Genomic DNA, 17,355 nt, shown 5'->3' with positions numbered 1-17,355 from the left:
GTGTCAGCTGAAGTGGTGTAAGGTACACTACCATTGAACTCTGGCTCAAAGGAAACCATTTAAGTGTTCATGGACAAATAATGCTACCTGCCTGCATGCATTGGGCCAGCTGTAACGTTTGGTATTTGGCATGCATAGTCACTGGAAACATTGACGTATCTGCTTTATTTCAATAAGAAAATACAATATTAAAGGTGGGCAGGGTGGTGTGGGTGCCGCACAGCAACAGTGGACCAAAGGGCTTGGGTTCGACTCTCTTCTCCTTTAGAAGCAGTCTCTGAGCAGCATCGGTCCAACCTCGAACCTGATTGGAATAAAACGAACAGTAAAGGATTCATGTAGTACCGCCAGGGGCCACTGGGTAGCACATGATAGGCATTACCCTTGCACCAAACTGACCTACAGCGCATAGTCTGTTGTGACGTGAGTGGGAGGCACTAGCTTCTGTTTACAAACCTGACACCCTCTTTCAGTTCTTTCTTACCACCATGTTCACCTAAATTATGAATTGTTAAACATTTTATTACAGTATTTATGCGGTGTGCAAACGTGTGTATGTGGTACATTACACTGTAGTAGATGGGCAGCTCGCGCACTGGGGCGTGGTTTATCTGTAGACGGGCACGCTGCATCTCAAAAGCGCTCAAAAACATGGGCACGTCCATCGCGTAGCTAGCATTCCGTTAAAGCCGGGTGCACTAGTTTGGCTATATTTTTATTTTTTTAACCCAGGTAAGACGTGTTAATTAATAAAATAATAATAATAATAATAATTCGAGGTGTTTTGTTAGTAAATCCTTTTTTTTTCAATTTGTGTTGCTAGCGTAAGTAATATTTGTTAGCCGTGTTGCTATTAGCAGACGTAAACCGGCTGGGACCGGTTCAAAAGCTGATTGACTAACACTGGCAACACAATGTTTTGATGTTCTCGTTTGTCCTTGCAATTAAACCAAACCGTGATTTATTTACTTTTAATTATTGTCAGCCATTTAATGTTACATTTGTAATTATTAACATTATTGCTGATTTACAGGAGCATGTAGCAATTTGGGACAGCAAGTGTGTTGAGTTCTGCAGTGTTTGTGGCATTTTTACTGAGGTAAAGTTAGTTTTATATTTAATGTTCCTTAGAATGTTCTCTCCAGTAATAACACATAATACATACACAGTTTACAACAGGAATTGTCATCACATTAAAATTACACTTTTACACCTCAAATCCAGTATTACATTTATTTAAAGAAAAGTCTTGTTTAATATGATTTATTGACATAAAACCAAGTTTTTATATATTACTGGGTTTAGGTGTTGTTAGGTCTCTCTCTCATGACTGGTGCAATTACGACCTCTGCTGGCTGATTGATGGTGCCTGCACAGAGATGAGTAGAAGAAGTGCTCTCGGGGTGTGTCTCTCCATACACAGTGCTGAGCTGCACTGCACTCGTCAAAAGTGTAGGTGATAAGATGCATACGGCATGCTGCCCACGTGTCGGAAAGGGCGTGGGTTAGCTTCGTTCTCCTCAATCAGAGCAGGGATCGGCATTGGTGGAGAGGAAGCATGACGCGCTAAAAAGGGAGAAAAAAGGGGAGAAAATGCATAAAAATATTAAATAAATAAATAAAGTATATATATATATATATATATGTCCACATTATTTTAGTCATATGCTGTACCTGTTTATTTCAAAACCTGGTTAATTGTCATTTGGAATAAGTGACAATTGAAATGTGACTTGTTACGTTTACCTGTTTTACATTCAATTCCTTGGTCTGTTAATGTGATTTTCAGGTGCTCCCTTCCTTCAGTCGTATCTTGGTGTATCTTGGTGCAACCATGGACTGTAGTCAAGTGACACTTACTGTTAGAGGAACAACATCCTTTGGTAACTACAATGCTTTCATTCAATTTCAAAGAAATAATAAGTCTAGATCTTGTACATTCTTGTAAATCAGTAAATTACTTGGAATGCAACATATGTAATCAAACTATACAAGAAACACAGGTGCAAGTCGACTTAGTACATACATATTACAGTGTAAGCTAAGATGAAGCAAGTGCTGTATTTTCCAATTTTTCCATTTTCAGTGTGTTAATTAAGGTTTCTGTTTTTTTATATCAGGTGAAGTAATAGCAGCAGTTGGTAGCTGTGAGACACTTGGCAGCTGGTGTCACCAGAAAGCAGTGCCCCTAGAACCAACAGAAAAAGATAAGTAAGTGTGCACTTAAATGTCATACAATTTACCTAAATTATAAAAACTACAGTTAATGTTAGCATGTGTTTTTATTCAAGCTCTGTATGGACAAAGACAATCACAGTGCCAAGGGGAGTACAGATCAACTATCGATATTTTAAGGGATACTTTCTGGAGTCAAAGGTAAAAAATATATATTTTTATAATGTTTTATAGTTTTAAAAGCTATAATATGTTTCATTTGGCTTAGTTTTTACTAGAGATGGGACGATCGATCGGCTATGAATTTTTAATCAAAATATGCTATCGGCAATCGGACGATATTTCCTAAATGTAGCCGATCCGATCGTGTGATATATAAAAGATCACGTTAAGTTAACAGCTCAGTGGATTGATCCAGACTTTGAGCTACGAAGCACCAACCATCACATCAAAATTCGTCAACAATCACACAGAAACCATCGTGAAAGCTCTTCATGACCTAAAATAACATCATTAACGTTGTGCATCATACATATGATGCAATTTTGCTGATTGAAATATTTACTTTAAAAAGATAATTCAACCCGGTCACATCTGAGTCGATTCTATCAGCACGTTATATAAACTCCTGGTTCACTTTGGTAAATAGTAAGCGGTTCTTACTTGTGATGTAGATGAGAACAGAAAACGTTACAGAGCCAATCAGAGGCAAAAGTTTATTCATTACCAAATTCGTTAGTTCAGGATCATCTGCTGAACTTTTAGGATCATCAGAAAACTTTTAGACGGAACGAGTCTGACTCGGTTACAGATCTGTGGTAATAGCAGTTTAATTAAGCTTTTAAATTAAGCTTTTTAATGTAAAAGAGTCACACAAACTGTTCTGAAGTATCTGGTGTTTATTTAATAAATAAACACCAGATCGGAATCGGCTATCGGCCGATCGCCCTGAAAGGAGATCGGAGATCGAAATCGGTGCCAAAAACCCTGATCGGTACATCTCTAGTTTTTACGCTGGATGCCCTTCCTGAAGCATGCACCCTCTGTATTTGTGAGCCCAGCCCAGGATTCAAACCCCCCTGGAACTAGGGCACTGTTGTAAACATCAATGAGGCTCTTACCATTACACCACACAAGCTCATCATTCTTTGAGATGTCATTCCTAATTCATCTAATTTGGTGCATTTTCCTTATTTTTTCTCTTGCAATTCCATGCCAATTGCACAACCTCTTAGAGATGCTGGCTGAGGAGCATTGCAGTTCCCAGCCACATTTTTTGACCTGCCACTGGCTTGTCAAGCTTGTCATAGCCCACCGCCCAAAATGCCCCTCTGATTACTGTTGTTAACTACACGTTGAAACATGTTGCTGCTGATCGATTGTATTTTACTAGCACTCCTTCAAACTAAAATGTGACTGGAACTGTAGCTATAATAGTGTATATTAATAGTTCTATCTGAAGTTCAAAGACATTTATTATTTCTTGAAGAAACTACTAATCTTGTCTTGTCCCATTTCACTGTAAATGGAACTGATAAGCATTGCTTGTAGATATGTACTGCCTGGTTAGTCATATAGTAAATATTTTGATAAATGATTACTGTTTTATAATCTCTGAGACCTATCATAAATTACAATTTAGCAGTTACTTAAAATCTTCAGTGGAAGGCATGATGTCAGGATATTCCTTAGGACACTGGCTTTTGGAGAGCTGATCATTGTTTAAATTACTGTAGCCTTAATAAGTAATGCATATTTGTGTAGCTAAGTGCAGTCAGATGTGCCTTGATGATAGTTAATGTTTATTAAGGACAGCTAGACAACATGTTTCAACAAATGCCTAGAGAATACAACAGTGCTCAAATATTTTCAAGAAACCCTTATTGTGGGCTTGTTGATGGATTTTCAGACGCAATAAAAATTCATAAATCATTGATGTGCATTTCATTTTTATTGACAAACATGGATAAAAATGAAGCATGGCTTTAAAGGATGTGATTTTGATGCAAATATAAAAATATAAGTGTAATGCTGAAGATACATAGATTTTATTTCCACTCACTACAGTTGTCAAGACTGGAGTATTGACTAATCCAGGCTTTAAAAAAGCTGCTAAGAAATTACTTTTGTTGAATATTAGTATTATTTTGTAGAGTCATCTCACTCTTGCAGTCTAATTGAAGATATAATAGTCAAAAGTCAATGGTAAGTATATTAGTTTTCAAACTTTAACTCATTTAAAAGTTTTAAGACTTGTGATGCTAAATGTATTTCCCTTGACTAACAAATCCACTTTTCAGATGTCAACCAACTGTGACTGGCTGGCTGGAAAAGTGGTGAATGTCCCAGCTCAAGTTACTTGTTTCTGGGTGTGACTTGACTTTGGTTGACACCAAAGTGGGTTTGACTTGTAATTTGTTTCCCCAACAATCCTAACACCATTCTAAACACTGAAATTTCAGAGCGCAGATGGTCCAGGTCAAGTCATAGTCAACAAATGGGAGACCCATCAGCTGCCTCGATCATTGAGATCGAGTCCCTCAGGTATATGAATTCAGAATTGCGCACAGCTTGGTTGTTATTACTGTTTAATTACCCTACAGGTTCTTTATTTTTCTTAACCCAACTTACCCACACTTCACTAGATCTTTTCCAATCATGCCATTTACACTGTTTTAGTGACTTTGGGTCAGCTGATCCCATCATAGCCATCTCCACAATTAAACACTATGTAGTAATGTTTGTGGAGGTACTAATTTACTGCCAGAGCTTACTGTTTACTTTTGTATTGTGTATTTTTTATTAGACATATTAGAATGTTGTTGCTTGTGCTATTCTTTATATTTTTTGTAATTTAATAATCTTCTAATCTTCTTATTATGCAATGAGTGAAAAAGCATTACATTGTTTTTTAATGCATATTTAGAATAATTCTTTGCACAATGATATATATGGTTGTATATGTAATGCTATGTATACACAGTATAATTACAGCACATAATAAATTCGTTTATAATAAGTTAGTAATGCTTATTTTAAGGTTTACATCTACAAGTTTGCATAGCCAGTGTGTAGCATTTCAAATGTATTGTCTTTATTGGGTTAAAAAAATATAGTTCCATTTTATGTTATCACACAGTGCTTTAAATTAAAAATATTCCTAATTTAGTATTGCTCTGCCCTGGTTACTCCTCTTTTGTAGATGTGCAGTTTAGATAGATGAATGATGATGGTAACACTAGTTTTGTCTTACAGACTGTGAAATTGACGATGGTCATTTTGGCTTCCACAGTAAGTCATCCTGTACTGTACTATACTCTCTCTATCGTGTGTGTGTGTGTATAAATATATGTGCTCTTAGTGTGTGTTAACCCAATGAGCTTGTTGGACATTGTATTTCAAAAACATGGCCATTAATATTTAATTATATAATTATATAATATAATTGATTTTATACACCTGGTTGAAACACCTGAACTCAGTAACAGTGAGGGGTATCCACATTTAACTTTAAAAATATCAAAAATAATGTTAAGTGTATTTTTTTTTTTTTGCAGATGGTGTTGAAAACTTGGATTCTGGCTGGTTGACATGTCAGACAGAAATCCGGCTTAGACTCCATTACTCTGTTAAGCCACCAGTGTCCATAACCAAGATGAAATTCAAGAAATCCCGCTTTAGGTACAGTCTCAAAGAGGGCAGTTGGAGAATACATTTTCTAAATGTTGTCTTTGAGTAGAATTCTAATTTATAATGCTTTTATTTACTTTTTTGTTCTAGACTCAGGCTGATGCTGGAAGGCATTGAAGAGGAAGATGAGAGTCCTTCATCCTGGCACAAAATGACCACCACACTGGAGATCAGTATGATTAGCGATAGTGGCTATAAGTCTCGTCACTCCCAGCCAGAGTGTGGCTATGCCCTTGAACCAGCACGGTGGACTGAGTACAGTATTCACACTATGGACCCTGATAATCTGGAGCTCATATTTGAATTCTTTGAGGTTTGTTCATTTACCTTCACATCAAGATCATAAATCTAAAACGGGAAAGATTGCAATCACACAATAAGGAAGTAATGACAATTTCATAAAATCAGTTATATTAGAATTCCATGTTATACCATTGCTTAATAGATAATGTTATGGGAGATTTAATGTTTCGCCTTTTACTTTTAGAATTTACAAACATGCTGCTCAGTGAGGCACATAAGATTCTGATTTAAATCAGGCAGTGGGTGTAGCTCTTACGTGACTCATGCTTGCTCATGTTTGCCCTGTAGGAGGACCTGAGTGAAAAGGTTGTTCAAAGTGACGTGCATCCAGGCCATGTTGGCACCGCCTGCCTCTTATCGTCCTCTTTTTTGGAAAGTGGTAAAGACAGTGGAGTGGTTACCCTTCCCATCATGAGTAGAAATTCCAGGCAGACAATCGGCAAAGTCAGAGGTACCCCCTTACTCCTGTACCCTTTCTTACTCCTTCGCACAATAGGACTATGCAGAATTTTATCCAGTATTTCAACCACCCATTATGTCACCCAGCCAGATTCATTTTACAGTTTTGCATTTTGGTGGCTTTCACATGGACATTTTCACAAAAGAGAACAATGCATTACCTAGTTACATGCACTGTTAGTGTTACACAGCTTAGCAGAGATAAACTTTTAAAGGAAAAATGTTAGGGCCAGTGACATGGTGCATGTGGTTTGAGGCATAAGCAATTTAGCCACATCCCAGCAATGTCTTTGTAAACCAAGTTGTTTATACCATGGACAACAAAAAGCTATGCCCTTGATAAATGATCTCTAAGGAACACTGAACTCCTTTTCAAGGTCACTCATTTGTTTTTAAAGCATTGTTTTCTTGATTGTGGTAACATGTCCATATGTGAATTGTACTGTGGCTTTGTCCTTCGAGTGCATTTCCTTATGTCAACATGTTAAGGGCTTGGTACATAAATACAGAGGCATGAGCAATACAAAACTGTGTCACCAAATCAGATAAACAGAATCTTAGGGTTTACGTTTAGTCATCATTAAAAGATTGTAATGCTGGATGTGGTGGTGTGGTATTTTAGTGGACTACCTGGTTATTCGGCCCATCAAGGACTTTCAGTGTGACATGAGCCAGTGCTTTACTAAATACTGGCGAAAGAGGACTGCTCTGGATGTGGGCCACAGAGGAGCAGGAAGCACACATGCTGCCAAGTAAGTGTTCAGTATAAAAATCTATGTTCACAGTAATTATTACCAAGCCCTGGTCTTTGCCATGTTTTGTATTTTTTTTTTTGGTGTTTTGCACTTTACCCTATATGAATTGGAAAACTTTTAATCTATAATTTTGAGTACCATAAAAAAGCAATGTAATGTATAGTAAAGAATAAATCAATTTAAGTATTAAGTTAAATGGGGTGCTCCAGTAGCACAGCTCAGAATTATGCTATCCTACTTCTGCTGGGGTCCTGGGCTTAAATGCCCAGTGGTGTTACCGGCTGATAGGGCTTCTACATACTGATGTGACTGGGTATGTCAGAGGCTTGGGGAGTTTGTGGTGGCCAAGGCCTTGCATTGGATTGTCGTCCAATAGGGATTAATTAAATTGCTTTTTCATATTATATTATAATTCCATGTTCATCTGCAATAGTCTGTTAAATGCATTGTTTCTTTCTTTGTATACATGAACACACTGTAAAGGTGTAATATGAAATATTTAAAATTATATAAAAAAAAATAATTTGAAGTATTTTATGAGCAAGGGGGTTCATATCACCTCATGAAATAAGAACCACATTAACCATGACAATAATTGTGGAAGAACTGGTGGCCTTGCCGTAACACCACAGAAGTCTTAATTTTAATGCAATTGATGGCTGACTGGTTTGGGCATGTGCAGAAAAGAGGAGGAGGGTGCCGAGGTTGGAGCCACCAGGCATGAGGAGGAGAGGGAGGATAAAAAGAAGGTTTATGGGTGCAGTGAGGGAAGACATGCTTGGTGTGACAGATGAGGATGTTTAGGACAGGACAAGCTGGAGATGAATGATTCGTGGTGGTGACCCTTAACAGGAGCAGCCAAAAGAACATGAAGACTTTTAATTAAAGTTGCTTAATTTGTATTTAAAAGTGTTTTTTTTTTCACTTGATTCTCTTGTTTGGAGCTGTCCATGCAGACGATGAGTAGTTGCCACTATTCCAACAACTTTTCAGCTCTTATACAAAGAAGTTAAACAAAACAAGTGCTTGAAAAAAAAATATTTTGTGTTGCAGGCATCACAAGATCAGGGAAAACACAATTGCCTCATTTTTAAGTGCCGCTAGTCATGTAAGGGGAAATTACCAAGTTTCTTGACTAAGGTTTATATTCATTTTATTTACCTTGCCTTGAACTTTGATGAGCCATTTACAACCAGCCAATGTTTCTGATAACAGGGAGCTGCATATGTGGAGTTTGATGTTCACCTGTCCAAGGACCTGATTCCAATAGTCTACCATGACCTTACATGCTGTATTTCCACGAAGAAGGTGACTGACTTGCCCTGATTGAACATTAGTATCCCTTATCTAATCACCATTTTATATTATATATTATATCACTAATAAAATTACTTTCAACCGTAATAGTCACTTAAAGTTCCCTTATGCTTTCAGAAAAATGACAAGAATGCAATGGTGCTATTTGAAGTTCCTGTAAAGGATTTGACCTTTGATCAACTTCAGCTTCTGAAAGTATGTATTTTCTCTACAGCCTATTATCCATATTATTCTGTTAAAATCATATTTGTTGTTGAGGATACACTTTTGACATGTTTTAATAATTACTCAGATGTCATTAACTTTGTTAAACTTTCTTCAGCTTGCCCACTCTACAGCTATGAAAGTCCATGATCACAAAGGTAAGCCTTTGTGATTAAAACCTGCAGGTATAAAAAATGCACTAATAGTTTCAAACTGGGATTTACTGATATCAAATGTGTATGAATGTATAATGTTTACGAAACTTATGGGCCATTACATGGAATTTTGAGGCTGTTATGGAAGCAAAATAGGCTTTTACTTAGCATGTTGTTCTTTACTATTTAGACTTGCAAGATGAGGAGGAGTATGTAGATGAACATCAGCCATTTCCATCACTTTCTCAGGTAGTGTAAATGATATTTTTTGTAAGCAGAGGTACTGCTGAGGAAATGCTTTTGGTAGATTTAAACTCTGACTGAATGTAATGTTTTACTCTAGATATTCCAGGCTGTTCCGGTTCATGTGGGATTTAATATAGAACTGAAGTGGATCTCGCAGATGAAGGTCAGCATTATAATGTTACTTATTGCCATGTTGTTTAGTATATAATCAATAATCCAAATCAGATAAAAGTTGGAATGGTATGATAAAGCATTTACCACTTTGTACACATTACACTACATCACACAATACACTAATACATTGTTTTTTTACAACAGTTTAAAAGACTTGTTAAAAGAAGTGTTTCAGGTGTGCATTAGTATGGAGTTGCCATTTGGCATGCGCTTTTGTTCATAAATTCTACACTCTCTGGCAGGGCATGCCGGTCCTGTACCCGTACTTTCTTCTTTTTCAGCTCTGCTTTTGTAATATGTGCAGCTTTTGCATTGTCTTGTATGGACATGCCTGAATGGACATGGTTAGGACAAGGCTTCTTTAAAGTTTTCAGTGACCTTGTGAATCCATATTGTAGTCCTTGATGAAGTTTGCCAAAGTAATCCCTTTCCCATGTGATTATATCAGCTAATGATGAATGATGGTTCTTGATGCAGTGCCATCTGAGGGATTGTAGATCACATGAGTATAGCTGTAGAGGGAGGATGTGCAAATCCCTTCTAATCTTTTATTGAGGATAAATAAATGCGTTTTTCATGCATTTGTTGACAAATTGAAGGTCCTCTGCCCATCTTTGCTTCTCAAAGACTCAGCCCTTCGTCAATACCAACATTTTGTACCAAATCATGATTATAATCACCTGTTTAATCACATCATTGTTTAGTTTTATTACTAGCCCTAAATTGCCTCGTCCCAGCTTTTACGGAATGTGTTGCATGCCTAAAAAGCAGTAATGGAGGTCTATAAACAAATGACAAAACATGAATTATCTTGGTTTCATATTGTCTACAATGAAATTAAAGTACCTGTAAGAAACACTGCATTTTTTTTTTTTTTTTTTTGCACTGCATTTATTTTAATTTTGTAACTTCTAGGATGGGTCTTGGGATGCAAACTTGTCCACCTATTTCAACATGAACCAGTTCCTGGATATCATCCTCACTTGTGTTCTACAGAATGCTGGAAAGAGAAGGATTGTCTTCTCTTGTTTTGACCCTGATGTGTGTGCAATGTAAGAACATTGTATTACTCACCATATTTTGCATTTTTAGGAGCCTCTGTGTTACATAACAATTTCCTCATGTTTTCAAAAACTTGCTGGTCTTGTTTGTTACAGATAAATATCTCTGCTTTGGTGCTATCATTAGGGTTTTGAATGTGGTCTTTTTAAAATGTTTCACAACTACTTTTCTGTGCATTATATTTAAGGGTGCGACGGAAGCAAAACAAATATCCCATCCTGTTCTTGACTCAGGGTGTGTCAGATGTCTACCCTCAGCTGATGGATATCCGGTGTCAGACAACTCCGATTGCTATGAGCTTTGCTCAGAGTGAAGATGTTCTGGTGAGCCTATTTCACATAAATTGTACAGTTATTCAAGTAAATGTACTTAGAAATCAAGTAAATTTACTTAGGCTTCTAAACTTAGTCAATTTAATTGTCATTATTAAGTTTCTGCAGTTTTACTCTTGACTAGTTCTAGACTAGTGCTGGTGTCACAAAGATAAATTTCGCTAGCCCGCTAGGGCTTAGCTCTGGAGTTTGAATCTCAATGGTGCAATTAGCCGGTCGAGCATATATATACATACACATTTGGCTATGTCTGAGGAAAGGATGAATGGCTGAACAGCCTAGATATTGAAAGGAGCAATTGTCAGTGTGATTTCTGTGCCAGTCCCAAGCCTGGATAAAATAAGGAGGGGTTATATTTTTACCTGTCTAAAACTAGTAAATGAATGCATCAGTTCTTTAATTTTAAGATTTCTAAGCATATACATGCAGAATAAAAAAGGAACTTGACTTTATTCTCATTCACAGGGTATCAGTGCACACACTGAGGATCTGCTGCGTAATTTGGACTGCATTACGGAGGCACAGGCTAAAGGCCTGGTAGTCTTCTCCTGGGGAGAGGACAACAATGACCATGACAACAGAAGCAAGCTCAGGCAAAAGGGCATTGATGGCCTCATTTATGACAGGTAATCTTTCACTCCATTTTATGCAAAGCCCATTATTCCATGTTCAGTCACAAAAGTTAACTTTTAAGTATGTTAAACTCATTGTAGGGGAAAACTACATCCAGTGTCTTCTCTTTAGTTGTATTTTAGTGTTATTGCAGTACAAGTGTTCATGATAAGGTTTACGTGTTAAAGATGAATTGAAACATCAATTGCGAGCCTGGCCTTCTTGCTGACTTCAGTGTCTGACCTCACAAATGTTTTTTAACTGAATGGACACACTTCAAAATGTTATAACAAGCCTCCTCTGAAGAGTGGAGGCTGTTCTAGCTGCAAAGAGGAACCAGTTTTGTATCAATGTACATGGAATGATATCCAACAAGTTAATGGTCCTGCTTTTGATGGATTTACCACTGGTGACTGTTGCAGAACATTGTTGATAAAGCCTGTTATGTGTGGTTGAAATACTGCTGAAGCAAGTACATTATTTTTGCTGCTGTGTCTCTGAGTGTTCGTCCATGTTCCTAACAGCAGTTGTGTCATTCACGGTAAAGGTCAATGCTGTACTTGTTGTTTTGCAATTACGCAACAGAGAACATGCTATGATGGGGACATCATTCTTGGGATTGGGACTGGCACAGAAAGTGTACAGAATGAGACCCGGTATTGTTTTGCAGAAATAATCATGGACTTCTGTGGAATACCTGGCATCATATGCCTCTCTAAAATCCATTTATACGTCTCCATGTTAATTTTACTTTCCTCCCCCTCCCCCAAACTGTTACAGATGTTGGCTTTTACATCCTTTGAGTTGATGGTCCTTTTATATCTTTGGCACAGAGACTCAATGTTCGTTCTTTTAAGAAACATGCTAATGCGTGGACTCACCTGACCACAAAACACATATTCACTGTTTATAGGTCCATCTGTGACTGGCGGCATTTCTGCATAGAACTGATATATGACTTTCTCTTTGCGAAAGAACATTTTAGGTTGTATTTCTTGTTATATTGACACTTTGTTAACAAGTCACATCTAAGAGCTCAAAGGTCACACACATTCAGAAGTGGTTTCCAGTCACTGCCATTTTTCCAAATTCCTCTAATCTTATTTGTATAATGTATAGTAGTTGGTGGAAATCCTAAATTATTTGCAATCCTGCAAGAAGACATTTTTAAAAACTGATGAATAATTTAGCACAAAGTGGTGAGCCATGACCCATATTTTCTTGTCAAGTTTGAGCCTTTGGTGGATCCTCCTTTTATAACAGCCTTGGTTCTGGGCTGCTTTGCTTGGAGGGGCAGTGAGAAAATCAGCTCCCCCATAGCGCCGGCCCTGTTTGTGTTATTTTAGTTTTGCCCTAAGCCCGATTCGAACCTAGGGCCTGCGCACACTTGGCGTTACTAAGACTAAAAGTGAACACTACTTAAAATAATAACCAAACACTTTCTAATTCCCACGGTAGCGGCAGTTGCAGGTTCAGAGATCAGTTTTTTTTTTGTCAATTCAAAGTTTAAGAGTATTAACACATTTTTGGTTTTATTTGCATTTTACAAAATGTCCCAACTTTTCCAGAATTTAGGGGTTTGTATCAAATGTAGACAAGTATTTAGAGATTATTAGTAATTTGCTTACATTTAAAAATTAACATCTGTAACAACTAACGTAATACAACAAAGAAAATACATGCATATGACTAGAACTGTTTAAACTGGATTTCAGAGCTTTTATTCAGGCTAACATTAGCATCCCAGGCATTTGGTTCACACATTTATATTGTACTCTTTATTTTCATTTATTGATTTTATTCAACAGGTTTTTTCTTGACAAAATGAATAAAACACGCATTTGGGCTTGGCGGCTGCCATACCAAAACAAGTCCCAAATTGCTTTTCCATGGCAGCTTCTAATCTTAAGGTGATGTCAGGTTCAATTGTCTGTGTATTGTGACACTTGTATTCCAGCATCTTCTAGTTTATGACATGTTTTACTTTCCATGTTTCTTAATTTACATCTGATCATCTGGACAAATTTTCTCTCAGCATTAAATGACAATGTGGGCTTCTTCCTGATAGCAACAAATGGAATGATGCTACAGTTTTCCTTTGTAAAATTTGTGCAAGACTTGTGCAAGTCTATTGTTACACTTGTGGCTTAGTCTAATGAGTGTAGTCAAACTGGCCATATTTAAGTGCTTGGGTGGCGCAGTGGTAAAACAAGCTAGCTCAACAGTGCTGAGATCTTAAGCTCTTGAGTATGAATCTCAGCTCTGTAATCGGCTGGCTGGGCACCTAGATGCCGAAAGGGATTGATCATTGCTGCCGCAATTGCAGCCATTTGATTGATGGTGCCTGCACAGAGACGAGGGATAATGGAGTGCAGTGTGTGACTCTCCTATGTGACACTGATCCCTGTGGGAACCTGCTGGTAAAAAGAAGTGGTTGGCACACAAGTCAATCATTTTCGATCAAATATTTCTTACTATCATAATCATTTTACTAAGGTTTTTATTATTATTTAACAGCTCCAGAGTCAATCACAGTGTAGTTAGTTATGTGTAGTAGTATTAAATTAATTTATTTCTTAATTCCAGATTTTGATGTTGTAGAAGATTTTTATTGTTCAGTGTAATCAGATTAACAGAAACATACTTGGCCTACCGTTGTCAGTTTTCTCTCAGCATCAGCATTTTCTCTCGAACCTAAAAATGTCTGCGGTTTTAACTTTCCTCTTTCTTTCAGAATCTGTGAAAACTCAGAGCCACAAATCAGTGCCTCGGGTACCTTTGATGCCAGTAATGTCTGCCAACTTCCTAATTTTTTTTTTTGCATTATTGGTTGCTGTGTGAACAAACTTGCTCAGTGGCTAGCACTGTTATGGCAATGTTGCATTGTGTGGCAGTGATGGCTAAGGCAGTTGAAATGTACAAAAGTCAATCCTCAGGCTTTACTGTACTAAAATTTACTGAACTTTATTTACTATAATAAAATTATTATTTTTACTATAATAAAAATAATGTTCAGTACAAAACTGAGACTTTGTTACATGTTCAACTGCCTATTTGCATCATTTTGCATGGACACACTTCAAAATGTTATAACAAGCCTCCTCTGAAGAGTGGAGGCTGTTCTAGCTGCAAAGAGGAACCAGTTTTGTACTCAAACCCATTTAAATAACATCACCCTATGCTTGTGGTTTATGTGGGGGTTTTTTTCAGGCCAACATTATGCACAAGTTTTCTCTTAACCCTTAACCACAAAGAGTTGGTTTTGACCTACTCACCAGTGCACGCATTACCTAATCTCTAAATATTGACTGCCTAATTTATTTGGGAATGAATGGCAGCTTCAGCTTTCAGTCTAGCATGACACAGAAACTGTTATGCAAAGCCTTACTCCTATCTTGTGATTTGAAAGCTGCATTTTGCTTGTTCCCTTTATTTTTTACTATTGTTATACCTCATTCACCTGCAGCTCAAACATAATGGCATTCGTGAAGATGTATTCATATGTGCCTATTGTGTGATCCTTTTGCGCTTTGTGCGTTCCATACTTCACATATAAACTTGTAATTCCTTATTTATGATTGTTACTTACAGTGTATTCAGATCTCTTAAAGCTCATTAGCTAAATCTAGATATAAAAAAATGGTTGCCACAAATGATATTTAGAAATCCTGTACTCCTGTGTTGAATTTTTAAAGCACATTTAGAGAACTGAGTTTTTACATAATGTTGGACATTTATTGATTTCAGGTTCTGAAAATCCTCAGACTATTGGAATTACTCAACAGTGTATTTTCTAGTGAACTGACTAGCTCCTTAGAAATGCTCTGACCAGCCTGGTCTAAACAAAAAAAGATGCCAAATAAAGTTCATCCTCAAATAAATCTGGAATTTCACAGAATGAATGTCACATTATTTCAAATATTAATGTCTGAGTAATTTACATTGTTTTGTTTTCTTTAATTAAGCATTATTTTGCATTTATACAAAAATTTTTGTTATGTTTACATCTGATTAAGGCACTGCAACCTTTTTTATACAACCATGATTTCTCCAATTAGCTTGCTTGGAAAACAACATGGTTTCTTCTGTTAGCACACTTCCTAGTAAATAAAGATGTTTTCATTTTGCTCTGCACAGCTGACAACCATATTCACACTGTTTTCTCTTTTGTGTAGAATCTGCGATGACCAGGTTGAGCAGCACAACATCTTTAGAGTAGAAGAGCAGGTGTCTCTGACTGAGGTGATTCCAGAGGAGACGCTGAAGAGTTGTACCTGTATTCCCTGCTCTGCTAAGCCTTGCTCAGGTAAAGGCCAAGCAGGCAACTGTGAATCAGATTCGGGCCTTGGTTCATCCTGAGCCATTTTTTCAGAGTCGAGTAAAAACCAAACACATACACTCTCTAGGTGGACTTCATCTAAGCAGTGTTTTTGCCAAAAGAAGATTTAATGGCCTATTACAAAGGGCATTGTTTGATTAAATTATTAAGAAAAGACTTGAGAATATAACTTATCATATAACTTCCATATTGCTGTATTTAGCCAATCTGTGTCAATGCTTCAACTGTTTTAGTAACATTGTCTTGTGATCTTTCTTAAGTTTAATACCACAACAACATTTATGGCTGCCACTGTTATTATCTATTTAATTCTCTTGTTTCTTTGTATAATTGAAATATTTAATGATGTTTACTAGATCTAGTATTGAAGCATCATGAAGTTTACTGTGGACTTGCAGATTGTCACATTAAAAGTTCATAACTGCTGAAAATCAAATAAGTTTTACAATTTGTAAAATTTCAACTTCAATCACGTGTGGAAGAAAGCACAGCTGTTCGTGAGGCTCTGAACTGTAATAAAACAAATGTTAATGGTGAGACAGTAAAAATGACACATTTACAGTAAATCTAGCTTCACTGAAGTTGTTATTTGGAAATAAGGAATTGATGGAATTGATGTCTGCCTCTAAATCAACAAGCTGAATGTTTGCATGGTTGTTTTTCTGTTGTAAATGTTCTGGTGGGTAGGCATCTTTATAGCTCTCCCATAATGCAAAGTAAATTTACTTTAGCTTTACAGAACTGGAATCATTTATGACAGTGGTTCATTATCTTCAGACAACCAAAAGTACAACAAGGCATTATCGGGTAAAATAAAGCTGTTTTATCAAAGTGACCTCACTGTGGTTAGTTTTGTTATTTGGGAAAAGAAAAGCTCATTTCTTCTTCAATGGCAAGTACTTCTAAATTAGTGGGGGGGGGGGGGGGGGGGGGGGGTCTTCACATAATCATAATTGTTTAAACTAATCATGATCCAAGATAGTAATTCTCTTAAAGATTTCACATAAGTTTAATTAAAATTGTATTTAAATTAAAAACTAATTACATTTAGCATTCGGATTTTTTGGCAAAGAGCAAAATTTAATGGTTCCATCAATTATAGCAAGTCGCCCCGGCCCTGAAGCAGCAATGCATCCAAACACCAGCACATTAACACCTGTATTTGATTGTACAGTCTAGAAACTGAGCTTGTTGTCTTTAACTTACCCTTGTGTACAGCACTTCAGTAGGTCTTTGTATGCTGATGGAAATGGAACACCTACCCAAGCTGCAGTTTATGTGTTTAGGGACGTACTTGATACACCCACAATTGTGTTGCTGAGAGCTTGAGGAACACAAAACAAACTTCTTCCTTCTGGTGTTATGTCAGCAGTACATTCAGGAAATAATTTTTTTCATGCATGTTTGATCCATAGTAACTAGCCCATTGTCCCTGTACCCTCCCTTCCTCATTACAGTTTTTAGTGTCTTCCAGGAAACCATGCATAAAAAATCCTGGTCACAATTGTTTGATATAAATTATTTGTATTTAG

At 36.9% G+C, this 17,355-nt stretch overlaps 1 protein-coding gene across 2 annotated transcripts; it reads left to right on the top strand.

Moving 5' to 3' along the window:
* Positions 1–467: 467 nt before the first annotated feature.
* On the top strand, positions 468–16,652 carry gpcpd1 (glycerophosphocholine phosphodiesterase 1). 2 transcript variants are annotated; one of them, XM_063001371.1, is made up of 21 exons: positions 468–732; positions 1,034–1,099; positions 1,790–1,883; positions 2,121–2,211; positions 2,292–2,376; positions 4,638–4,719; positions 5,431–5,466; positions 5,733–5,856; positions 5,956–6,178; positions 6,457–6,619; positions 7,250–7,379; positions 8,436–8,490; positions 8,598–8,690; positions 8,817–8,894; positions 9,022–9,061; positions 9,249–9,307; positions 9,402–9,467; positions 10,394–10,530; positions 10,728–10,863; positions 11,338–11,498; positions 15,660–16,652. In XM_063001371.1, the coding sequence occupies exons 3-21, from the start codon at positions 1,835–1,837 to the stop codon at positions 15,841–15,843; spliced, it is 1,992 nt and encodes a 663-aa protein (XP_062857441.1). In that variant the 5' UTR covers positions 468–732; positions 1,034–1,099; positions 1,790–1,834; the 3' UTR covers positions 15,844–16,652. The 2 variants fall into 2 exon arrangements, with proteins under 2 accessions (XP_062857441.1, XP_062857442.1); XM_063001372.1 differs by lacking the exons at positions 468–732; positions 1,034–1,099 and adding an exon at positions 1,374–1,452.
* Positions 16,653–17,355: the final 703 nt, after the last annotated feature.

Source organism: Trichomycterus rosablanca, chromosome 9 (genome assembly GCF_030014385.1).
Source record: "Trichomycterus rosablanca isolate fTriRos1 chromosome 9, fTriRos1.hap1, whole genome shotgun sequence".
Lineage (NCBI taxonomy): Eukaryota > Metazoa > Chordata > Actinopteri > Siluriformes > Trichomycteridae > Trichomycterus > Trichomycterus rosablanca.
Note: the sequence above shows the minus strand (reverse complement) of the source record. Positions and strands in the feature narration are given on the sequence as shown.